Below are 26,736 nucleotides of genomic sequence, written 5' to 3' on the forward strand. Positions count from 1 at the left end.
TGGGAACAGCAAACTCAGCACGTGGCTCAACATCGTACGCCTGGCAGGTGATACTGCGATCAGGCGGAGCGAGCGTAGTCGGAGGGAGTGTAGGCGGAGGCGGAGGAGCAACACTCTCAGCCCGACACTCACGCATCAAGTCCGAAAGCTGTGCTTGCATGGACTGTAGTAGAGTCCACAACATCGTACGCCTGGCAGGTGGTACTGCGATCAGGCGGAGCGAGTGTAGGCGGAGGGAGTGTAGGCGGAGGCGGAGGAGCAACACTCTCAGCCCGACACTCACGCATCAAGTCCGAAAGCTGTGCTTGCATGGACTGTAGTAGAGTCCACAACATCGTACGCCTGGCAGGTGGTACTGCGATCAGGCGGAGCGAGTGTAGGCGGAGGGAGTGTAGGCGGAGGCGGAGGAGCAACACTCTCAGCCCGACACTCACGCATCAAGTCCGAAAGCTGTGCTTGCATGGACTGTAGTAGAGTCCACAACATCGTACGCCTGGCAGGTGGTACTGCGATCAGGCGGAGCGAGCATAGGCGGAGGGAGTGTAGGCGGAGGCGGATGCGCAACACTCTCAGCCCGACACTCACGCATCAAGTCCGAAAGCAGTGCTTGCATGGACTGTAGTAGAGTCCACTTGGGGTCGGCAGAAACTACAGTAGGCTGAGGTAAAGCCTTAACAGTCGAGCTCTGTTGTGGCAGAACCTAACTCCTCTTAGGCGGAGAACTGATGACTGAGGAGAGTCAGAGCTAACCCAATGACTGTGAACTCTAACTTCGTACGTCTGGCATAGGTCTGGACTTACGTTTAAAAGGTCTTGAGACCTGAGACCAGCGTTTTCTCCCCTAAATTTCTTCTGCAGACGAGCAAAATAAGGGCTCAATCGTCTGCGGGTGGGAATGACGGTCTCGGTAAGACACGCCCACAACCACCGAGGATACTTCTGTGCGCCGATCAAGGCCTGCTGAACCCTTCTGCCCTTCGACATTGCTTCTCCCCTGGGCTTGGGAGCTTGCAAGAGGTCCCGGACTGGGAGGACGACTGGCGCGCACAAAAGTACCCTCATGCACAACACTGACATACTTTGCGCTAATCACTTATCACTTTGATTTCTGTTTGCACTTATTTCACTGAACTCGAAACTTTAAGTGGTTTGTACCTGAAACACGCAATTCTATCCTTTCTCAAAAGTTAGTAATTGCGAAAACAGAATTACAATGTAACAGAAAAATCTAATGAAAGATAATTCAGTGGCTGGAAAGAGACTAAACACTAGATCACTCTAGAAACGTTTAGTTTCTTCCCCTAAAGAGACTAGGGAGAAGAGCAAAAACGATAACGACGTTACTCGTACGCCTTGCAGGCTTGAATGAAACGTTTATCCTCTTTCTCCCTCCGTCTCTATCTCTCTCTCTCTCTCTCTCTCTTGACTTAGAACCTGAGAGAAGAGCCCAATCATATATATCGTTAAAACATATTATTGTTAAAGGAAAAAACTGAAAAGTTCCTTTATTAGGATCAAAACCATTAAGTTAAGAAAGAATGAACAAAACGCTAGACACGGTTACTCTTACTGCAACGTGAAACCGTGAACATTCTTTCTCTATCGTAACGATAGAGTGCAAGTTGAACGTTCTGAACGTCAACAACTGCAGAGACAAAACAAAACGTTAGTTCAACTTTGAAAACAGTACGAGACTATCAAAGAAATTCTTTCAAACTCTGTGGCGGAAATAGCATAATATGTTAACAGGTAAAACCGAAATGACGGGCTCAATGTTAATTAACTTCGGTACCAAGAAAAGACCGCCTACTATTAGGAAGGTCGAATATAAACAAATATAAAAATTAATTTTAATAAGTTTATAATAAAAGGAAGTTAATCGAAGAGGCCTATAAGAGGCGGAGAGATATAAAATAAATTAAGAAAGAGAGTCTATACTCTCTTAGAAACCAACACTTCCGTCTAAGGGAAGGGTCGGCCATTGAAAGGTGAACGAGAGTTCATACTCTCTACGTCACCATAATTAATCAAATTAATTCCAAAAGCTAACTAAGCTAATATAGAAGTTTCCAGTAAAGCGACAGCCGAAATCAAAGAGAAATACTTCACCAAAGTCGTGAAAATACTCCAAGAACATAAGCGTATCCCAGAACGTCTTGCCGGAAGCACGACAGAGGAATAATTGAGGAGGTGTCAACAAGAAGTACTTGAGTACCTGGCCACAGGTGGCGCTGGTAAATACACCCCCTTCTAGTATTGTGATAGCTGGCGTATCCCTCCATAGAATTCTGTCGGGCAACGGAGTTGACAGCTACATGATTATCGGGTAAGTTTAATATTGAAAAATCACAAATTTTAAGTAATTTGTATTTTTCCTAACATACTTACCTCGAACTACTTTCTTAGGAGAGCCTGGGGATCTATTAATCACCGACCAAGAATTTTGCGTAGTTGCCCCTCTCTCCGCTGCCTCTCAAGGGCGTTCCAGGGCGAAGGGATACACGCCCAGGAGCGACCCAGGTCACGCGGGTGACCACGCTTTCCTACCATTAAGCTTCTGGTCGCTTATATTGTTTTATTACTGTATTTCTGTATCATATCTTTGTTATTTTCAGTAGGATTTGTGTTTTTATCTCCAAGTGTTTGTAAGTAGAATGGTTGTAAGTTGGGTACCTTTGTACTACAAGTCATGATTTGCATGAAGCTAGTCTGTTCCTTTTTAACCCTTTTACCCCCAAAGGACGTACTGGTACGTTTAAAAAAACTCATCCCTTCACCCCCATGGACGTACCGGTACGTCCTTGCAAAAAAATGTTATAAAAATATTTTTTTTCATATTTTTGATAATTTTTTGAGAAAATTCAGGCATTTTCCAAGAGAATGAGACCAACCTGACCTCTCTATGACAAAAATTAAGGCTGTTAGAGCAATTTAAAAAAAATATACTGCAAAATGTGCTGGGGAAAAAATAACCCCTTGGGGGTTAAGGGTTGGAAATTTCCAAAGAGCCTGGGGGTTAACCGAGACAAAAACTGAAAAGGGAAAAAAAAGTTGGACAGGTGACAATTCAATTTCAAACAAGGTGTGATAAATGTAAAAGAATAAAAGAAAAGTAGCTGGACACCCAAGTGTTCATTCTAAAATTAGGGACACCTAATGGAGAGAAAGGCGCATGACAGAAAACGTTCATTCTCAAATCATCGTCATAATGTTTCTGTGTTGACTCCTCCCTTCACGGGGTAGGAGATGAAATGAGTGGGCTTCCATTCTTTTTAGCCCTATGCTCAGTCTTCAGGTTTGATATTTCCCTTGATTTCCTTGGCCTTCTCATAGGTTCATTCTCAAGAATATAAAAAAAGTTGATTGAGAGAGCATGGAGGACAACCAGGATTTCATCCTCTAGAGAGAAGGAAAAAAATAATTCTTATGCGATAACATGGAGAAGAAAAGGAATAATTCAGATAGGATAAATGAAGAAAAGAAATAATAATTCAGATAAGATGATAAATAGAAAAGAAAAGAAAAGAAATAGTAGGTCAGAGAGGATGAAAAATGGAAAAGGAATAGAAATGCTAAACAAAGGGAAAAGAAATATGCAAATGGATGGTAGAAACATTTGAATTAATTTAATTTTTGGAATTTGGGTGATGTTGTCCAGCATTAGGGCAGGGGAGGACCTTGAACACTCAGATGAGACTGGGCGGAGGAAACCCAACGATTGCACTTTGAATTAAGAGTTACAAGAGAGAAAATGGGAACAAAATTACGGTAAAGTATCTTTTTAAAGAGGCAGGGTTTTTATTCCTGGCATTCCATGCATCTTTTTTCTCTGGTATATAGGAAGGCCAAGGTTTGGGTGGATGGATGGAGTGAAGAAAGCTCTGGGTCATAGGAGGATAGATGTGAGAGAGGCAAGAGAGCGTGCTAGAAATAGGAATGAATGGCGAGCGATTGTGACGCAGTTCCGGTAGGCCCTGCTGCTTCCTCCGGTGCCTTAGATGACCGCGGAGGTAGCAGCAGTAGGGGATTCAGTGTTATGAAGCTTCATCTGTGGTGGATAACAGGGGAGGGTGGGCTGTGGCACCCTAGCAGTACCAGCTGAACTCTGTTGAGTCCCTTGTCAGGCTGGGAGGAATGTAGAGAGCAGAGGTCCCCTTTTTGTTTTGTTTCATTTGTTGATGTCGGGTACCCCCCAAAATTGGAGGAAGTGCCTTGGTATATGTATGTATGTATATTTAGCAATATTTATGCCTTAGAAATGGTGCTATAAGGAGCATTTCACTGGGCGACACAGGTTCCTCGCCCAGAAATAGATTTTTCCTTCGTCAAAATCCCTTTTTTAAAGAGGCAAGGTATTTTGTCTCAGAGAGGACACATGACAAATTGAAAAATTCCTTTCTATTGTGTTACAATTATAGACAAGACATTTATATAAACTTACCAGTAATTTGGTGCCGAGAACACCGTAATGCATTTGCCGTCGTGAGCAATTTCGTAACCTTCTGCCTTAACCTCGTGCGAGCGTATAACATACTCGAGGTTATTTTTCTCTAGGAACTTTTTGGTTATGTCGGGCCCAAACTGGATTCCCACGCCGCGTTTACTGGGCGCTCGACCCATGGATGGCATTGGATCACTCCACAATAACTCGCACATTATTCCTGTGAAACCAATAAACTTTATGACTACAAAACTTAAAGGAAATGTGATACAGTATATTTATTACTTCGAGTGAGTTTTAGATAAAAGATAACAATTGCACTAAGAAAGTCCCATTATTTTGAAGGAAATTTTTTGTATAATGTGATGCCATCATAAAAGCAATTCAATTCACGGAAATAGGAATCATTGAAGATTATTGCTGTAATATGGATGGTTACATAAAACTGCTTACAATTATTCATTCTTTTAAAATCCACAACAAAATTTTAAATTAACAATGTTACTTTGCCAAAACCCTTTTACCAATTATAAATATACAGTATAAGTAATATCAATCACTCAAAAGAGCAAATACTCTAGTCAAGAGTACAGGTACAGTACCATCAATAAATTTCATCACTACATATTTACAAAGAGAAAACACTGAAAGCTTTTCATATTGCTAAGCTGCAGTACTATATGAAGAAATCTTGCTTGAGAACATAATTCCAGTTATATTACAGTTCCTACAGTAGATTTGAGATGAAAGTCCTCAGAAGGATATTGGGAGTTAAATGGCAGGACAGGATTAGAAATGAAACTATAAGAAAGATTACTCGAGTGCCATATGTGGATGAGATCATGATGAGGGGTATATGGAGATTGTTTGGGCACGCTTTTCGAACTCCCCAAGAGAGATTAAATCACCAAACTTTCAGCTGGGCACTAGAAGAGTTGGAAGACCCAGGCCTACATAACTGAAGACTATGAAGCGCAAAGTAGGAGATGATGAATGGAGAAGTATTGAATTAAAAACTCAAGATAGCGATGACTGGCGAAATCTATGAAACCCTTTGCATCAATAGGCGTAGGAGGAGATGATGATGAGAGTGGAATTAAGAATTACAAATCACAAAAGCACAACTCGGACAAACCCTCTTCCGGTGGCTGCCGATTCCGGTCCGTCTTCCGTATGTCTTCTAAAGTAACTTCGTCGTTGCTGAATAAGCCTCCGTGCATCACCTGAAATCATTCGGTATCAACTGATAAAACAAAACGGTTCCATTAAGTTTGATTTAGATATCTATGCTAAGTGTAGTATTCATTGAGAAAAGGGGATAAAAGAAATAAGACAGTACAAATTATAAAGCACTTTACCCAGTGTGTATGAGATGCAAGTTTTAAAGTCGTGGAATGATCTTCCTAATCGGGTAGTTGAATCGGTAGAACTTCAAAAAGTTCAAACTTGCAGCAAATTTTCTTTATGTTGAACAGGCTGACACAAGTTTTTTATAGTTTATATATGAAATATATGTTTTGATGTTGTTAACAGTTTTTAAAATATTTTATTCACGGTTAATCATTTCTCATCGTTTATTTATTCCCTCATTTCCTTTCTTCACTGGGATACTTTTACCTGTTGGAGCCCTTAGGCTTATAGCATCTTGCTTTTCCAACTAGGGTTTTAGCTTAGCTAATAATAATAATAATAATAAAACCAAAATGCTTTTCTCAATAGAATATGCATGTAAACTTTACAAAGACTGTACAGCAAAAAATATAATACACAGATTATTATACTGTCTTCTGTAAAACCATTTCTATTAGTGAATGAAATTGCTACACTCAATACAAATACATAATCTACGGATCTATCAATATTTTTCATCTTGAATTACAGTATTATTATTATTATTATTATTACTATCCAAGCAACAACCCTAGTTGGAAAAGCAAGATGCTATAAGCCCAGGGGCTCCAACAGGGAAAAATAGCCCAGTGAGGAAAGGAAATAAGGAAATAAATAAATGAAGAGAGCAAATTAACAATAAATCATTCTAAAATAAGTAACAACGTCAAAACAGACATGTCCTATATAAACTATTAACAACATCAAAAACAAATATGTCATAAATAAACTATAAAAAGACTCATGTCCGCCTGGTCAACAAAAAAGCATTTGCTCCAACTTTGAACTTTTGAAGTTCTACTGATTTAACCACCCGATTAGGAAGATCATTCCACAACTTGGTAACAGCTGGAATAAAACTTCTAGAGTACTGAGTAGTATTAGTTCTCAATTTGCACACTTCAAATGTTTCTGCGTATATATAAAAAGGGTAATAAACCACATCAATCACTTACCAGAACTTTGCTATTTAAACAGTGACAGAGCGGTAGCCAATTGTAAACTTCTGTGAAGAGTTCAGCCATCTGGGCCGTGTATTTAGCTTTGACTTCGCCTTCAAACCCGTACATCTGGTTCATTGTTACACTCTCATGATTCCCTGCAAAAACAGGAAAAATACTAAAACCTCGTGACTTTGAAATTTTGCAATAGGAAAACTATATATTTTTGCATGTAAAAAAGGTAAAAATTCAAAGAGCAATAAAGTAGTGAGTTTTGAAGCTAGGAATAGGGACATGATTAAAAGACAAAAATAAAAAAAAACAATTCCCACACTACACCTCAACATTGAAAGGCACAAAACGTTGTGGTCTTACCTCGTGACATGAAGAAATGATCAGGAAACAGGAGTTTGTAACCGAATAAGACAAAAATGCATTCTACTGAAAACGACCCTCTGTCGACGAAGTCGCCATTAAAGAGGTAGGGATTTGTGGTGGAAGGTAAACCGTTAAGTTGGAATATATTCATGAGATCGTAATACTGCCCGTGAATGTCGCCGCAAACAGTAAACTTGGAGTTATCCGGAATTTTAACGTCCACTAACGTGGGCTGCTTCATGAGTTGTTCCTTGACGTCTAGAAGAATCTGAAAGTCAAAATCAGAAAAATTTTAAAAGAAATTTGTATTTTTCCTGACTACAAAAATGTGAGTACTTAAATAGGAGTGATTCAAATGCAGCTAGAGCTCAGTAGTTAAAACTTATAACAAGGTGTCCACAGTAGCTGGTATTTACTGGCAGGAGGTAGGAAAGACCATCTTACTCCTGCCGATACTCTGAACAGTTTAAAGGTTTAAAGTTTGCTCATAAATGTCAGGGGCAAGGGACAGTGACATTGTCCTATTGAGTATGACAATGCCCTAGAAACTAACCATACAGTATACTGTATATACATGATCAGCACCCAAACCCCCTCTCCACCCAAGCTAGGACCAAGGAGGCCCCGCCAACGGCTGCTAATGACTCAACAGATAGACCTATAAGCTCCCCTAACAACCCCCCCTTGGTTCACAAGGATGGTAAGATTGCAGCGGCCAAAGAAACTTTGAGCGGTACTCGAACCCCAGTCTGGAGTTCACCAGTCAGGGACATTACCACATCGGCCACCACAACCCCAAATCCCAGTACTTTGATTGCATCTGGGACATTTAAGGGAAGTGAAGGTGGATAGTTAAGTTAAAGGACTCCGATTTGCATAGCTAGGTAAAATACAAATTACTTTTATAATCTGTGATTTGTTCCTAAACAAAGGCAAACCTTTGTCCTTTAATAGTAGAATCATCATTAGGTGGGAGGAGACTCATTCTTAGGTGGGGGTGGAGTCATCCTTAGGTGAGGGGAGACTCATTTTAGGTGAGGGGAGACTCATTTTAGGTGAGGGGAGACTCATTTTAGGTGAGGGGAGACTCAATTTAGGTGAGGGGAGACTCGTTCTTAGGTGGGAGGAGACTCAGTCTTAGGTGGGGGTGGATTCATCCTTAGGTTGGGGGGAGACTCATTTTAGGAGGGAGGAGACTCAGTCTTAGGTGGGGGTGGATTCATCCTTAGGTGGGGGGGAGACTCATTTTAGGTGGGAGGAGAGGAAACTCATTCTTAGATGGGAGGAGACTCATCCTTAGATGGGAGTGGATTCATCCTTAGGTGGGAGGAGACTCATCCTTAGGTGGGAGGAGATGCATCCTTAGGTGAGAGGAGATTCATCCTTAGGTGGGAGGAGACTCATCCTTAGGTGGGAGGAGATGCATCCTTAGGTGAGAGGAGATTCATCCTTAGGTGGGAGGAGACTCATTTGTAGGTGGGAAGAAGTCCCTGTTACCAAACTGGCAGGCTAAAATTCTGGAATCGCTATGCTCGGACCTGATAAGGTGCGGAGAATAGCATCCTATACACCTAATGAACCAGAGTCGAAACTACTGTAAGGTTTACAGTCAGAAACCAAGGCTGTTACAAAAGAAAATCTCTCCTTCTTTGACTAGTAAGGCATATAACAAAAGGAAGATGGTGGAATAAAAATGATATTTTAATTATAAAATAAATTTTTGAATATACTTACCCGGTGAATATATAATAGCTGCTACTCAGCGGCTCGACAGAAAACACACTCAAAAAACTCGCGAGCGATCGCTATGAAGGTTGCGGGTGTGCCCACCAGCGCCAACTGTCGGTCAGATACCACTCTTGCATGTAAACAAACCCTTCAATTCTTCTCGTCCCGCTGCGTCTCTATTGGGGAGGAAGGGAGGGCCTTTAATTTATATATTCACCGGGTAAGTTTATTCAAAAATTTATTTTATAATTAAAATATCATTTTTAAATATTTAACTTAGCCGGTGAATATATAATAGCTGATTCACACCCAAGGCGGTGGGTAGAGACCAGAGTTAATTAAGTTTACAGCGTATAAGCTAGGAGTTTTTGACAGTTATCAATATAACAAAACCAAAATATATAGGTACCTGGTAAGGAAGTTGACTTAGACGATTACTCTGCCTTGTAAGTCTGTCTTCCTCACGAAGCCCAGCGATCCTCTTAGAATGCTGAAAGACTTCCAGGAGCTGAAGTATCAAGGGCTGCAACCCATACAACAGGACCTCATCAAACCACTAATCTGGGCGCTCTCAAGAAATGACTTTGACCACCCGCCAAATCAACCAGGATGCGAAAGGCTTCTTAGCCTTCCGTACAACCCATAAAACAATATTAAAAACATTTCAAGAGACAGATTAAAAGGATATTGGAATTAGGGAAGTGTAGTGGTAGAACCCTCACCCACTACTGCACTCGCTGCTACGAATGGACCCAGTGTGTAGCAGTCCTCGTAAAGAGTCTGGACATCTTTCAAGTAAAATGACGCAAACACTGACTTGCTTCTCCAAAAGGTCGCGTCCATGATACTTTGCAGAGATCTATTTTGCTTAAAGGCCACGGAGGTTGCTATAGCTCTAATCTCGTGCGTCTTGACCTTAAGCAAAGATCGGTCTTCCTCATTCAAGTGAGAATGGGCTTCTCGTATTAAAAATCTGATAAAATATGACAAAGCATTCTTTGACATAGGTAAGGATGGTTTCTTAACCGAACACCATAACGCTTCAGATTTACCTCGTAATGGCTTAGTACGAGCTAAATAGAACTTAAGAGCTCTAACGGGACATAACACCCTCTCTAGCTCGTTGCCTACGATCTCTGATAAGCAAGGAATATCAAAAGGACGAGAAGGCAGTTCATTCTTGGCCAGGAAACCAAGTTGAAGAGAACAAGTGGCTTTTTCTGTAGAAAAACCGATGTTCTTGCTGAAGGCATGAAGTTCACTGACTCTTTTAGCCGAGGCCAAGCACACCAGGAAAAGAGTCTTAAGAGTGAGATCCTTCAGGGAGGCTGGATGTAATGGCTCAAACCTGTCTGACATGAGGAACCTTAGGACCACGTCTAAGTTCCATCCAGGAGTAGCCAAACGACGTTCCTTAGAGGTTTCAAAAGACTTAAGGAGATCTTGTAAATCTTTATCGTTGGAAAGATCTAAGCCTCTATGCCGGAAGACCGAAGCCAACATGCTCCTGTAGCCCTTGATCGTGGAAGCTGAAAGGGAGCGAGTCTTTCTCAGGTGTAAGAGAAAATCAGCGATTTGGGCTACAGAGGTACTGGACGAGGATACAGATACTGACTTGCACCAGTTTCGGAAGATTTCCCACTTCGATTGGTAAACTCTAATGGTAGAAGCTCTCCTCGCTCTTGCAATCGCACTGGCTGCCTCCTTCGAAAAGCCTCTAGCTCTAGAGAGTCTTTCGATAGTCTGAAGGCAGTCAGACGAAGAGCGGGGAGGCCTTGGTGTACCTGCTTGATGTGGGGCTGACGTAACAGGTCTACTCTTAGAGGAAGACTTCTTGGAAAGTCTACCAGCCATCGAAGTACCTCGGTGAACCATTATCTCGCGGGCCAGAGGGGAGCAACTAACGTCAACCTTGTCCCTTCGTGAGAGGTGAACTTCTGCAGTACCTTGTTGACAATCTTGATTGGTGGGAATGCATATAGGTCTAGATGAGACCAATCTAGAAGAAAAGCGTCTATATGTATTGCTGCTGGGTCTGGGACTGGAGAGCAATAGATTGGAAGTCTCTTGGTCATCGAGGTTGCAAAGAGGTCTATGGTGGGTTGACCCCAAGTCGCCCAAAGCCTCTTGCACACGTCCTTGTGGAGGGTCCATTCCGTAGGAATTACCTGACCCTTCCGACTGAGGCAATCTGCTAAGACGTTCAAGTCGCCCTGTATAAACCTCGTTAACAGGGAGATGTCTCGATCTCTTGACCAAATGAGCAGGTCCCTTGCGATCTCGTACAGTGTCAGGGAGTGGGTGCCTCCTTGCTTGGAAATGTATGCCAAGGCTGTGGTATTGTCCGAGTTGATCTCCACCACTTTGTTTCGAAGGAGACTCTCAAAGTTCATCAAGGCCAGGTGGACTGCCAAAAGCTCCTTGCCGTTGATGTGCATGCTCCTCTGACTTGAGGTCCACAGACCCGAGCATTCCCGACCGTCCAGGGTCGCACCCCAACCCAAATCCGATGCGTCTGAGAATAGAACGTGGTTTGGTTTCTGAACTGCTAGGTGAAGTCCCTCTCTTAGATTGATATTGTCGTTCCACCAATTCAGGCATGTCTTTACTGTTTCGGAAATCGGGATTGAGACCGCCTCTAGCGTCTTGTCCTTTTTCCAGTGAAAAGCTAGATGGAACTGGAGAGGTCGAAGGTGTAGCCTTCCTAGCGAGACAAACTGCTCCAGGGATGATAGGGTCCCTACCAGACTCATCCAATTCCTGACTGAGCAACGTTCTCTCTTCAACATCCGTTGGATTATGAGCAGGGCTTGCTCTATTCGGGGGGCAGACGGAAAAGCCCGAAAAACTGGACTGCGAATCTCCATCCCTAAATACAGTATAGTTTGGGATGGAATCAGCTGGGACTTTTCCATGTTGACCAAAAGTCCCAATTCCTTGGTCAGATTCAATGTCCAATGCAGATCCTGCAGACAGCGATGACTGGACGAGGCTCTGAGAAGCCAGTCGTCCAAGTAAAGGGAGGCTCGGATTCCCGATAAATGGAGGAATTTTGCCACATTCCTCATAAGCCTCGTAAACACGAGAGGAGCAGGACTTAGGCCAAAGCACAGGGCCCGAAACTGGTACACCACATTGTCGAAAACAAACCTCAGAAAAGGTTGGGAATCTGAGTGAATGGGGATGTGGAAGTATGCGTCTCTTAGGTCGAGAGAGACCATCCAGTCTCCCTTTCTGACCGCTGCTAAGACTGATTTCGTGGTCTCCACGGTAAACTTTGTCTTCGTGACAAAGACGTTCAGGGCACTGACGTCTAGCACCGGTCTCCAACCTCCTGTCTTCTTCGGTACTAGGAAGAGGCGGTTGTAAAACCCCGGTGATTGAAGGTCCGAGACTTTCACCACCGCTCCCTTCTCTAGTAAAAGAGACACTTCTAGTTTCAGGGCTTGTCTCTTTGATTCCTCTCGGTACATGGGAGAGAGGTCGATGGGGGAAGTCGCTAGAGGAGGTTTGTGTACAAATGGAATTTTGTACCCTTCTCTGAGCAACTTCACAGACTGTTTGTCTGCGCCCCTCTTCTCCCAGGCTTGCCAGAAGTTCTTGAGTCTGGCACCTACTGCTGTCTGAGGCTGCGGGCAGTCAGACTCTGCTACGTGAGGACTTGCCTCCTCTCTTCTTTCCTTTCTTTCCCTCGGCACGAGTACTTCCCCTGCTGGGAGCTCTGCCACGAAAGGGCGGTATAAACCTGGACGCCGGAGTGTCTATCCTTGGTCTTGCAGAAAAGGATGTCGAAGGAGTCCCTTTGCGAGCAGAGGACGCTACCAAGTCATGGGTGTCCTTCTGCACGAGTGACAAAGCTATGTCCTTAACCAAATGTTCAGGGAACAAAAACTTCGATAAGGGAGCAAAGAGTAGCTCAGACCTTTGACAGGGAGTAACTCCTGCCGACAGATAAAAGCAAAGAGACTCTCGCTTCTTAAGGATTCCTGAAGTAAAAGAGGAGGATAGCTCATTGGATCCATCGCGGATGGCTTTATCCATGCAGGACATGATGAGTAGGGAGACATCTCTATCAGCCGATGAGATTTTCCTACTTAAGGCTCCCAAACACCAGTCAAGGAAGTTGAAAACTTCAAAGGCTCTAAAAATGCCTTTCAGCAGATGGTCAAGGTCCGAAGATGACCAACTAACCTTCGAGCGTCTCATGGCTAGACGGCAGGGAGAGTCTACAAGGCTTGAGAAGTCGCCCTGGGCAGAGGCAGGGACTCCCAAGCCGAGAACTTCTCCCGTGGCATACCAGACGCTCGATCTAGACGAGAGTTTAGATGGAGGGAAGGCAAAGGCCGTCTTCCCCAAACTCCTCTTGGTTTCCAACCAATCGCCTAACAGCCGTAAAGCTCTCTTGGATGAGCGAGATAGCACAAGTTTTGTAAAGGCTGGCATGTCAGCAGGTACGCCTAAAACAAACTCAGACGGCGGTGAACGAGGAGCAACAGAGACGAAGTTATCGGGAAACAACTCCTTAAAAATTAACATGACTTTCTTAAAGTCCATTGATGGCGGAACTGATCTAGGTTCATCAATATCTGAAGGATGATCCTCAGGCTGAGGGTCAGCAACGTCCTCATCTGAAGGTTCCTCATCTGACAACTGCTGCGAAACAAGCAAAGGGGTTGGCAGTACTTGACACGCTGCGTCCACACGCACTGGTGCATAAGTAGCGGAGCAGGACGCAACGTCATGTAACTGCTTGACAGTCTGTGAACTGTCAACAACAACAGGTGCGTGAGGACGCACAGCGTCCACCCGAGACTGCTTTGACCGCCTAGTCTGAGCAGTCAAAACAACTCTAGACTGCGGATGTTGACGCTCAGCGTCAAAACAAGTCAACTCCGAAGGTTGGCGAACGTCCTGAACGTCAACAGGAGCATCAGCAAGTTGCCTAACGTCCAAATGCGGCTGAAAATCCACACGAGACCGCATCGAGTGCGGTTCTAAACAAACTGATTGACGTGACTTGGCTACACCAACGTCAACAGGACGCACAAAGGAACGTTTGGGTGGCTGAAGGCCAGGATCTTGATGAGATAAACGGCTAGGCTCAACGGAAACCTTATCGGCAGAATAGTCTTCCAAAAGGGAGGTAAGCTTAGACTGCATGTCCTGCAGTATAACCCATTTAGGGTCCACGGGAATGGGTGCGGTAACCGACGGGGTTAACGTCTGAGACGGCACAACCTTGCCTTGTTTAGGCGGCGAGCAGTCATCCGATGACTGCAACGGGTCCGAACTGTCCCAATGACTACATCCAGGACGTTGGACCTGTCCTGAAGGGACCGACTTCCGTTTAAGAGGCCTAGAAACCTTGCTCCACGGTTTCTTGCGTGAAAAGCCTTCGGAAGACGAGGAGAAAATGGGCTCTCTCGTCTTATGGTAGGGGCGATCTTGGTGAGATACGCCTGATACCATAGAGGGAACGTCTGTTCGCTGATCAAGGCCTCTCGAACCCATAAGTCGTACGACATTACTTCTCCCCTGGGCTTGGGAGCTTGCAAGAGGTCCCGGACTAGGTGAACGACAGGCACGAACAGACGAACCCTCGGTCGCAACACTATTCACAACACTTTGCGCACTAATCACTTTCCCACTTTCCGCCGTGGCACTCTGACACTTAAGTTCCTTCACGTCAGCCATAAGTTGATTACGATCAGATGCTAACGCTTCAACTTTTTCCCCCAAGGCATGAATAGCACGTAACATGTCTTGCATAGATGGTTCCTGAGTGCTAGAAGGGGGGTTAGGAACAACCACTACAGGGGAAGGATTAGGTTCAGGGGCATGTGGAGAGGAAAAATCTACAGACCTAGATGAACTTCTCCTTACCCTATCTCTCTCTAACCTACGTGCATATTTATCGTATTCGAGCCAATCGAATTCCGAAAGGCCCACGCATTCCTCACACCGATCTCCCAATTGACAGGTTTTACCCCGACAATTGGAACACACAGTATGTGGGTCGAGAGATGCCTTTGGAAGACGCCTATTACAGTCCCTCGCATTACACTTCCGAAATCTAGGTACTTGTGAAGGGTCAGCCATTTTGAATTAGTCAAAGAAAATTCCAAAAACAATCCAAGTCATCAACAAATAATCTGATTCAATAAAGAGTTCAAGAGTTTATGTTGAGGAAAAACACCTGCACTGCGAAAGCTCAAACCAAAATGAAGTACTTCACCAAATATGTTGAGAAAACTCCAGGTTCTACAGCGAGAATTGGTACGTCTTGTCGTCAACGTCGACAGAGAAGAATTGAAGGGTTTGTTTACATGCAAAAGTGGTATCTGACCGACAGTTGGCGCTGGTGGGCACACCCGCAACCTTTATAGCGATCGCTCGCGAGTTTTTTGAGTGTGTTTTCTGTCGAGCCGCTGAGTAGCAGCTATTATATATTCACCGGATAAGTTAAATATTTAAAAACTTCTATTTAACAGTAATAAAAAAACTGTTAGCTATAGGAGAGGCTTTCCTGTATCTACATCCATCCAGCAACTATACCCCAAGAGAGAAGAGGAGAGGAAAGTGGCCAAACACACTCACTCTCAACCTAGATTTACACTGTAACCACTATTCTAGAAATTAATACATTTGGTCCAGTAAAGGAGCTACAGTCACTACACCACTTGACACCAGCAATCACAGGTCTTGGTGAAAAACCTATCTAAAGATATGTGCGAGCATTCCCGCAAAATAATGCGCACTAAAGGTGATCTGACACTCCCATGCTACAGTCTAAAACTTGAGCCACCGAGTGATTTCTTTTAAAGGCTAGAGTAGCAATAACTCCTCTCATCTCATAGACACGCACCTCAACTTGATCTGATGCACAGGGGGATTTACAGGTAATACTATGTTGATAGATTCCTGCAATCAAGAGAAGATTGTACTTTTGCTGACTGTTTTTCACCCCACCAGTACTTATGAACAGGTTCTGAAACCAGGGTCTGGCAGTCTTGGTTCTTTTAAGGTAGCACATTTGCGCCCTCAAAGGACACAAAAGTAACAACCAAATCGTTCGTTACTTCCCAAGATGAAACTGTATAGGATGAAAACCTGGAATTAAGGATCAATGGATTTTGAGTTTTAGCTATAGAATCAGGAAGAAAATTTAAAAAGACCTGCCTCCAGTGCTCAGAATGAGAGAATATATGAGAGTCCGCGTAGTTCGTCTACACACGTTGCCAAAGCTAAACTAACAGAAAAATTGTTTTCAGGTAAGATCCCTATCTGAGGTTAGCCTCAACGGAGTTCTCTTTAAAGACTGAAAAACTTTTAAGTCCCATCCCCAGCTGGACGCAGAATTTGAGAGGAGGACAATTCTGCTTCCTACTCCCGATAAATAAAGAAAATTCCCACTAAGAGGAAATATTCACCTCTCTCAATCTGAGTGCCTGGCTCAAGGCCAAACAATACCCTTTTACCACTGAGATTAAGAGGGATCTTTCCTTTCGTAGGTAAGCTAGAAAGTCTGCTACTATAGTCCATTTCTTTTAGCGAGGCATATTTGCACCGACTCGCAGCAGTGCCCTTTTAGCTCGGAAAAGTTTCCTGATCGCTGATTGGTTGGACAAGGCCATTCTAACCAATCAGTGATCAGGAAACTTTTCCGAGCTAAAAGGGCACCGTTGCGAGTCGGTGCAAATATACCTCGCTAAAAGAAATGGACTAAAATGGATATGAGACTCCGAGAGAAGTAATCCTTCGACAGCATCAACCACAGAAGATGGATCACTTTGCCTGGTACACAACAGAGGAGGATTTACTGAGGTATCGAGACATGTCTTGCATTGCCTCATGGAAGAGGTGCTGGATAACCTCAACCCTTGAAGTGATAGTGAATCCACCAAGTTGTGGAACCTCTGCAGGTAAGGTTGATGGAGCAGGTTGTGTCAATGGGGAAGCTCTCTTGGAACCTCTACTGGTAGAAGCACAAGGTCCGGTGCCATGTTGCTTAAGGCCATTTTGGAGCTACTAGAGTCAACTTAGGGTTTGTGTTGAAAAAATCTTGTTTATCACCCTTCAAAGAAGACAAAAGTGAGGAAAAACATGGATGCTAAGGCCATCCCAGGAATGCTGTTATGCGTCCTTGAGCGCTGCTTCCAGGTCTGGCACTGGTGAGCAATAGACTGGCAATTCTTTGTTGGGACTTGTGTCTTTTGTCGGGAACGATAGACCATTCTGATCCATCTACAGTATCTGACCCTTCTGACTCAATCTGTCTATTACAGTATGACATTCCTCTTGCCGAGAATGAACCGGACAGAGAGTACTACCGTGTCGCAAATTGCCATTTAGTGCACAAATTCAGCTATCTGACAGAGTAGCTGTGAGATTGTGGCACTTTTCTTGTTGATATATGCCATTACAGTTATGCTGTCATTCATTAATGCTACAGAGTGACCGACTAGAATATGCTGGAATCATGGAAGTGCTAAGTAAGCTGCCATCAACTCCAGTACATTGATATGAATAGACTTGTCCTCACGTAACCACTGTCCTGATACAAGATGGTCCAGGACATGGGGCCCTGACCCTCTCTTTGATGCACCTGTTAAAAGAATGAGATCTGAAGGGGGACACTCCAAGAGAGACCCCTGAAGCAGATTCTCCTCAGCTAGCCATCAGAGTAGGTCGAGTTTGGTGTCATGCTCGGTTGGTACCAGGCCCAGAGGATAATTGGTGGTTTGTGACCAGTGCCTCTTTAGACACCATTGAAACAATCGTAAATGGAGACGATCGTGAGGAACAAGTTTCTCTAATGATGTCAAGTGACCTATTAGCTGTTGCTATTGTTGTGCTGGTAACTGGCCAATGAAGGAAAGTATAAGCTACCTTCCTGAATTGGGTTACTCTGTCCCGGGATGAATCAACTTTTCCAATGGCTCCAAAAGCAGAGGTGAGGGATGAGCGTTCTGTGTCACATAAGAATGCTTCTGCTCCTAAAAAGCTGGCAGCAGGGTCTTACAAGAATGGTCTGCCTTTTGGGAACCTTATGAGCTTAAACCTATCAAATAACATCTTAGCTAGCTCAGACCAAGGGAGTTTCAAGCATTACCTCAAACCCTGGGGAGCATGGTAAAATCGATCTATTTCAGCTCTCATGGCTTTAATTTCAGATCTGGGGGCTTTGACAAGACTTAACTCTCCAGATCAAGGACAGGACCTGCAAGAAGGATGACTCTGACTCCACCTTCTCAGATTCAGTCCAACTCAGACCAGCTGTTTGAGGCAACCGTCCAACAGAATCGGGAGATTCTGTTCCTCTCTCGAGAGGAATCATGCTGTCCTTTGTCATCCTGTCAAGACAATGTACCCGGCTGGCGCTGAAGAGGGTCGGAGATTAAAAAATTATCTTGGTTACCCATATTCAGGGAATTGAAAGACCTCATAGGCGATACTTTGCTTTTCGCTGTAGAAGTCCTACATCTATCAGCAGCTGACAAACGAGGCAGAAGGGGCTTATCGAGATCTCTCCTCCGAGAGGACCTAGGGTAACCACATCTATTAACAACTTTCTTTGAATCCCTACTCTCCCTTCTCTTCTGGCCCTTCGAAAACAAACAAGGGTTCTGTCACTCCCTTACAAACAACACCATCGGGAGACTTTGAATCCAAAGATGGACATCCTGAGAGTCATACAGTTGCAATCTGTCTCAGTGTAACAAGACGAGAAAGATCTGAAGCTACAAAGATCAAGAGCCCTGAATACGACGAGGATCAGGTAACGCTTGAGAATTCTGGACCGTAAAGTCCTAATCTGATGCCTTACCCGGAGACCAAGCAAGCTTAGATGAATGAACAGATGCTAGTTTCAGAGTACTTTCCTTCCAATCAGAGAATGTCATTGAACTGAAATGAAGACTACCATTTTTATTATGGCTATCCCATGTCCATCTGTGAAAGGATATGGAAAGCACGCATTGACAGCACACCAAGGCAAGCACTTATTTAATCAATGGCTTTGCAATCGTCAATACTAAGCATAATCGCATTCACGCTTTAATGAGACGTAACGAAATCTCTTCCCTTGGGGAAGGCATGCTCAGATCCTTGGTATCACCAGATGATCTGTCATCATGTGTGCTATTATTAACAGTGCTTGAGTGAGAGTATTTGTTGTTGGGCACACATATCAGGAGTACGTTGAGAACAGACAAGATCTGGAGCGGCAGAGTTTCCCGACGAAGACGGAAAACACGCAATCACAAAGCAGGGCGTTCACACCAAACCAGAGGAGAGGATGCAGGCCGCTCGGAAGATGTGTAAGGGCAAGTGTGCTCATCATAAGTAGAACAACAAGTGTTTCTTACCAGGAGAACTTTTCTTCTCGATACCGATTTCTTCAGAGAACTTTCAGAGGGTTGGTTAATCAAGGAAGACTGTCCCGAAGGCTAAACATCAGCAGGCAGCTTGGATTCTGGCTCACTGTCAAGGACAATAGGATCATAAGGCGTTGAAGCATTATTCCCCTGCAAGAGATTAAGCATCAAGGATAAATTTTCCCCCGTCGGAGTACCTTGTAACCCCCAAGGAACTCCAAAGGCGTAACAAAGTGTTATCAACTGGAATAAGATCTGAATCTACAGAAGACTCCTTTCGAGGGAGAGGCTAACCTGCTTTGCCAGGGAAAACAGAAGTTTCCCGGCCTCGAAACCTGTCCAAGTGTTAATTTGTCACCAATCTTCTGTCCTATCTCACGAAGAGACCGAAGGGGGAAGGTCAGAGTGCTGAGTACCAGGGGTTGAAGGAAAAGTTCTAGCCAACTTCTATGACCTCAGGGATTAGCCACAAGGAGAGGAGCCATGTCTAGCCTTTTCATTCAGCCTTCTGCCACTGGAAGGGTGACCACTTCTTACACTCCTCCTAAGCGGAATCCAGGTGACACGAAGGGCACGAGGTACGAGTATCTACCTCCCTACCGCATTTTCATGACACTCCAAAAGAAGCCGTCAAGTGTTGGTCACCAGCAGGAATTAAAAGTGACTGTTCAGTGTACCAGCAAGAAGGGTGGGGCTTCCCCGCCACTGGTAACTACCAACTCATGTAAGTTTAAGTGCTGAGTGCTAGCTGCAACTAAATCATATTGAAAATACGAAAGTTTGTCACTGCGTAGGAACGAATTTGCCTTTAATTATTCTATACAGTATAGGCAATACGATCATGATAGACATTTTGTACTCTAAAACATTTCATTACTTATAGGCACAGGAGCAGTATCCATCAATGGTAGAACTTAGAACCCTTTAAAGAAAAACTTGCATCAGATTTTTCACGCTTACCTTGTATGCATACTGTCGGTGCAATTTCTTTTGAGCTTTGTAATGTTCCATCAAATCTTTCATGAACTGCTCTGTTACCTTGCCATCTTCCAGTCGAGGTCCTTCGTAATCATCCTCAATAACTGTAGGTTCAAATATGCATTAGCAACAAATATTAAAGTTTTTATAAGCAAATAAAAATGTTAAAAAGCCAATGGCTCTTAGAACAATAAAAGTGAAAAGAGAAATAATTTCCAAAGAGAATGCATTGTTTGATTAAATTAATATTTTTAATGATTACAGTACTGTATAGCACCTGTACATGAAATTTTTGGACCATATGGCAAAGCACTACGGTCTGGGAGTCCTATGATTATCTTGAGAGAGAGTTGTTGAAGGTGGAAGGTAGGGTCAGTTAGTACCACGAATATTGTATGAGTTGTTGACTGTGTAGATCTATATGATAGAAAAATCCAAAATTTTTAAGGTAATATCACAAATTCTAAGTAATTTGTATTTTTCCTAACATACTTACCGAGAACTACTTTCTTAGGAGTACCTGGAATCTTCTCTCATCCGACCAGAGTTTTGTGTAGTTTACCCTACTTCCGTTTTCTGTGAGGACTACCTCAGGCGGAAGGATACGTGCCCTGAGGCTAATCCCGAGTCAGGCCGCGCGCTAGCTTGGGTCTCGACCCTCAGTAAGTTCTTGGATGCTTAATTACCTAAGGGTCAGTAAGGCACTAGGGGAAGGAAGGGAGGGCCATTAGACGAAAGTAGTTCTCGGTAAGTATGTTAGGAAAAATACAAATTACTTAGAATTTGTGATTTGTTCCAACACGGAGACTCACCTCGAACTACTTTCTTAGGAAACTTACACTTTAGGAGGTGGGAGTGGCTTCCTGACCTTTAGACCCAACTAAGCAGGACAGCAAGGGACCTAGATAGAAGACTGGGTTCAAAGTTGGCCGGAAAACGAAATGTTAGTGTAAGTAACTCACCCTTAAAACATTCCTCGATGCTGTGTCCCATGACGATGTTGTAAACTGATGTCTTGTGCAGGCTCTACCCGAGTTATCTCCAGGGGGAAGGAAAAAAGGGAAAGGAAGGACAAGGGGGATAGGTAAACGAACCTGGTCTTACTACCCACAATTGTACCTGGGGCTACACCGTTAAATTGCCTGGAGCGCGGAGATGACTGTTCCTATAGAGAACCCGTCTAAAGACTTCCTCGAACATTCCTTGAGCTAGTGAGTTGTGAAGGTAGACTGGTTCGACCAGGTGCCTGCTCTAAGGATCTGAGCCACTGCCATGTTCTTCTCGAAGGCTAGGGAGGTACTTATACCCCTAATGTCATGGGGCCTGGGGTTACCTGGCAGGGGAAGACCCGCACTGCTATAGGCCCTGATAATCACCTGTCTTAGCCAAAAGGAGATGGCATTCTTTGAAACCTGCTTTCTAACTGTGCCCGTGGAGACGAAGAGGTTCTTGATACCAGGGCGGAGACTAGCCGTCCTTTCCAGGTATTTCCTTACGGCTCTGACGGGACACAACTTCAAATCCTCCGGATTACCTGACCGAGGAATTGCTGGAATTGTGAAGCCCTCAAACTTGGGATCCCAGACAGCTGGATTCTGGGTCTTAGCCACAAACGATGGGACGAACTTGAAGATCTCACGTTAACCCTTCGCATGTGAGATTTCGTAGGACAACCCGTGGATTTCCCCCACCCTCCTTGATGACGCCAAAGCTAACAAAAAGACAGTCTTGAGGGTGAGATCCCTGTCCACTATGTCCTTCAAGGGTTCGAACGGGGGTTCACTTAACATCTTCAGAACTCTTGCCACGTCCCACTGCGGTACCCTGGAGGCTTGAGGGGGACATGCTTGTTCGAAGCTCCTGATGAGCATAGAGATATGTCTTGAGGAACCCAGATCAATGCCCTTCAGGAGGAAAACTTGGCCTAAGGCTGCACAGACTCCCTTGATGGCCGGTATTGACATGCCGACCACGTCTCTGAGGTGTACGAGGAAGTCCGCAATGTCCGGGATAGAAGCCCTTAGTGGCTTGATGTTTCTGAAGGAACACCATTTCGTAAATGTGGTACATTTTGCCTGGTAGACCGCTGCCGATGAACGCCACAGATAACGCGACATTCTTTCCGCTGTCCCTGTCGAATACCCCTCCTTCCTTAGGAGACGCTCGATAACCTCCACGCGTGAAGGCGAAGAGATCGAGGATTGTTGTGGAACCTTTGGAAGTGGGGCTGTCTGACAAGGTCTGGTCTGTCTGGCAGACACCACGGGGGAAGGCACGCTAGCTCTTTTAGATCCGCGAACCACTCCCTCTCCGGCCACCAGGGCACTACCAAAGTCATCCTTAGGTTGTAAGCTGTCCTTACCCTGTTGAGCACTTGCCTGATCAACGCGAAGGGAGGAAAAGCGTATACGTCGAGATTGTCCCACCTGTGTTGGAAGGCGTCCTCCAATGCCGCCTTTGGGTCTGGGAGAGGAGAACAGAATACGGGGAGTTGTGCATTCAGCCTTGTTGCGAAAAGATCCATTACTGGCGAACCCCACTTCTGGATGATGAGCCTGGCTACTTCTGGGTGCAGAGACCACTCGGTTCCCACCACCTGGCCCATCCTGCTGAGTCCGTCGGCCAGGACATTTCTTTTTCCTGGAATGAACCTCGCTGTGATCACGATTTGTTCTGACTCGGCCCAATCCAGGATCTCCGTGAGATCGCACAACTCCTTCGATTTCAGTCCTCCCTGTTTCTTTATGTATGCTACTACTGTGGCGTTGTCGCACATCAACGCCACTGTGTTTCCCCGTAGAAGACCGATGAACTGTAGGCACGCTTTCCGAACAGCTCTCATCTCTAGGATGTTGATGTGTTGTGCTTTTTCTTCCTCCGTCCTAACGCCCCTTGCTGACTTCCTTCCTTGGAGGCGTCTGTGAAGAGAAGCATCTCGGGGGGGCTCGGGTGCGAAGGGCATTCCCTTGAGGGTGTCCGTCCGATCTTGCCACCACTCCAGGGATTCTTTCGTCTCTGGAAGAACGGGAACTATCTTGTGGGGGGAGTCTACTTGGTTCCAGAGTCCCTTCAGGTTCCACTGGATACTCCTGAGTTTGAGTCTCCCTTGGGGAACCAGTTTCTCCAATGATACTTGGTGACCTATTAACCTCTGCCAGTCCTTTGCTTTCCTGGGTTGTCCTGATAAGAAAGGACAGAGGACCTGGTCCAGGTTGTTCAATCTCTCCTCCAACGGAAAGGCTCTCACTAGTAGGGAGTCCAGAACCATCCCCAAGTAACTCATCCTGGTGGAGGGAGACAGGTGGGACTTCTCCAGGTTGACGGTGATGCCCAGAACTTTGCAGAACTATAGTAGCTCCGCGCCTTGTTCCTTCAAAACTTCCTCTGAGGATGAAAGGAGCAACCAGTCGTCCAGGTAATGAATCAGGCGAATACCCCGTTCGTGAGCCCACACTGAGACTGTCGCAAAGACCCTTGTGAAGACCTGAGGCGCTGTTGACAGACCGAAGCAGAGGGCCTTAACTGCAAGATCTGGGCACCCCATCTCACCTGAAGATACTTCCTGCTGGAGGGGTGAGTTGGGATCTGAAAATAAGCGTCCTTGAGGTCTATGGACATCATGAAGTCCCCTTCCCTCAAGGACTCTAGGACCGACTTCGGGGTGTCCATCTTGAAGTCGGTCTTGCACACAAACTTGTTGAGGGCTGACAGATCTATGACCAGTCTCCAACCTCCCGTCGCTTTCTCCGCCAGAAAGAGTCGACTGTAGAACCCCGGGCCCGGTTGCTGTACCGTTTCCATTGCTCCTTTCGCCAACATCGTGGAGACTTCTTCCTGTAAGGCTGTCCTCTTCAAAGGATCCTTGGGTGCCAGCCACTCCACCTGTCTGGCCAGAATCAGAGGTGGCGGTTCTGCCAAGAACGGTAGTCTGTACCCCTCCTTCAACACCGTCACTGTCCACGGTTCCACTCCGTGGTCTTTCCATGCTTGCCAAAAAAGTCTGAGGCATCCCCCTACCTGAGGCTTGGGCAGGAGTAGGGGGCCTCTCACCCTATCTTCTTCTGGAGGACCTACCTGAACGCCCTCTCCTGGAGGCGGAGTATGATGTTCTAAAAGTGGCTGGAGCTGACGGTGCTCCTCTATGGGGGGGCTGCGACCGAGACGTAGAAGGAATGTCTCTCCTTGTCTGGCTAGGAGAGGCTCGAGGAGTAGTGGGGCCATTGGACGCAGGTCTCCTGTGAGCGGGCCTCCTCATGGCTTGAGGTCTGGGGACGCTCACTTCCTTCCTCTTCATTACCTTCTCTATAATCTCCTCCGCCTCCTTCTGGGGGAAAAGCACATCACCCCACACGGGCAGGCTCCTCAAGGCCCTCGCCTCCCTGTCCGGGATCCGCTTGGACAACTTGCTCAATACCGTGTCCCTTCTTCTAAGTACCCAGTTGGCCGACTGAGCTAGAGACTGGAACGTTAAAAACTTTAACACCCTACGCTTGATTAGCGGGAACTGATAGGTCGTAGGAGGCCTGGATGCATAATAGAGTCAAGGCCCACCAGTCTAACCAGGAGGCGACGTTGACTAGGTCCTCAGCCATCTCCTCCATCATCGTCACCTCTGACTGGGAGAAAAAGATTGGAGCTGAAGAGGCTCTGTCTTTCGGGGCTCCCTGGCCTAAAACTTCAAGGGAGGCTTCCATCTTACAGGCTCCTGGTCGTTGTCCTTCCGGCAAATAGAATTTACTCTGGAACCTCAGTCCCTGGATTAACTTCGAGGTACTTTGCGATTTGGGGGCTTCTATATTGCCCGCCACAACCTTGTTGACGTGAGTACGACCAAGTCTCACGTCTCTGGCCACAGGCAGAGCTAAGGAGGGTTTTTGTTGGACAGGGGCCTCCATTAGCCTATGAGGCTAGAACGCCAGGCATCTTCGTCGGAGGGAACAGGTTCCTCTATCCTGTGGTGCTTCCTTATGAGGCATATCACCCTCCTATAGGCCAAGTCCTCCGCTGGTGTGGCCTCCGTGTCGTCGTCGGCGTCCTCCATCTGGCGTTGAGCCACTGTCCCGACGGGCGCCTCCGCACAAAGTTGTGGTCGTAGGATGGGCACTGCCGCAGAGGCGAGCACTTCCATCCTCTGTCTGTCCTTCATCATGGAGGGCACGGCTTCCGTGGGCTTGCCCGACGAAGGAAGCCGTCCCTGCTTGTCCAGAGTCAGAGCTGCCTTCGATGACTCGACGAGGCTGCCCTTCCGAAAAGGCGACTCCCTCCGCTGGGCGGATTGAGTAGGCGCTTCCGCGGTCTTACGCCTGTCGGAAGGGGTTCTTGAGGTCGCGTCCCTCCGAGGGTCAAGCTTGTGGCTGGAGGAGGACTTTCCTAACGAATTATCTCTGGGGAGCCAACCCAAAGTGCTCGGGATCGAAGTGAAGTCCGTGAGCTTACTGCGGGGGACGAGGACCCATTCTTCCCTTGGAGATCTGCTCCTCCTGAATTTCCTACTCGGGGACCTGGACCGTCTTCTTCCATGCCGCAACATGGAACGTGACCTCGAATGGGAGCGCCTTCTCCTGGATCTATCCCGTTTTCGCCGATGTCTCCTCTGTGCTTCTCCTTCCGACGAGACTGAGGACCCTGCCGCTGAAGATTCTGACGAATCCTCGTAACACGTCCGCGGGGCAGGGGCATGGAGAGTGGGCGGCTTGACGGCTTGACGGCTTGCTGTGTTCCGGAGGTCGAAGGTTGCAGAAACACATCCGGAACTGACGAAAGAGGAGCTGGGGGAGATCGTGGCCGCTCGACATTCGGAAACCAGGATCCAAGGCCCTCCTCCATCCTCAACGGGGATCTACAGGGCGTCCTCGGGGGCATCCATGCGAGGGGATCCGCCAACGAAAAGTCCTCCTTCTCTGGGGCGCCTTCAGCTGCGGAGGTATCTGAAATATAAGCCCATGAAGTGGGCGAAGAAACAGGGACATTCTTACTCCACATGGGGTCATCCGACGAGACGTGACCCGCAAGCATAAGGGTATCGTCTCGAGGACCCCCACCCGCAAGCATAAGGGCATCGTTTCGAGGACCCCCACCAACCTCACCTTCAGGCCCCCACTTGCCTGTAAAGAAGCAGCAACCCCACTATCCCGAAGACAAGACTCCTGGGGAAGAACCGATGGTTTCTTCCCCACAACGGACTTACCTCGTCCCCTACTCTGGGTAGGGGAAGATGGAAGGGAAACCCCCATCAGACTTTCCTCCTGGGGACGTCAAAGGCGAAGAGGTGCTAATCTTCCTGTGCGACCTCTTGGAAGACTTCTTTTTCTTCGTACCAAAACGTACCAACTGCACCTCATTCCACGAACGCACTCCGGGCACGTGTCCGATGGAGAACACACTCTACCCCTGCAGGACGAGCAAAGGGAATGCGGATCTACCTCCGGCTTGGATAAAAACGCACCACACGACTTCCCAGCCCTAGGCCCAGGACAACGGAGGGGATGCTCCATCACGCACTAAC

The 26,736-nt window shown here is 46.0% G+C and overlaps 1 protein-coding gene across 1 annotated transcript in view; it reads right to left on the minus strand.

The window, feature by feature from the left end:
* The window catches only part of PpD3 (protein phosphatase D3), a 67,543-nt gene that overhangs the window by 10,558 nt on the left and 30,249 nt on the right, over positions 1-26,736 (minus strand). The window contains exons 4-8 of the mRNA XM_068356136.1: positions 20,214-20,335; positions 7,147-7,417; positions 6,787-6,929; positions 5,577-5,664; positions 4,442-4,661 (exon numbers count right to left, since the gene is read on the minus strand). Coding sequence (XP_068212237.1) covers positions 4,442-4,661; positions 5,577-5,664; positions 6,787-6,929; positions 7,147-7,417; positions 20,214-20,335 — 844 coding nt within the window. The remainder of the gene's footprint in view (positions 1-4,441; positions 4,662-5,576; positions 5,665-6,786; positions 6,930-7,146; positions 7,418-20,213; positions 20,336-26,736) is intronic.

This window comes from Palaemon carinicauda, chromosome 32, assembly GCF_036898095.1.
Source record: "Palaemon carinicauda isolate YSFRI2023 chromosome 32, ASM3689809v2, whole genome shotgun sequence".
In the NCBI taxonomy this organism is placed as follows: Eukaryota; Metazoa; Arthropoda; class Malacostraca; order Decapoda; family Palaemonidae; genus Palaemon; species Palaemon carinicauda.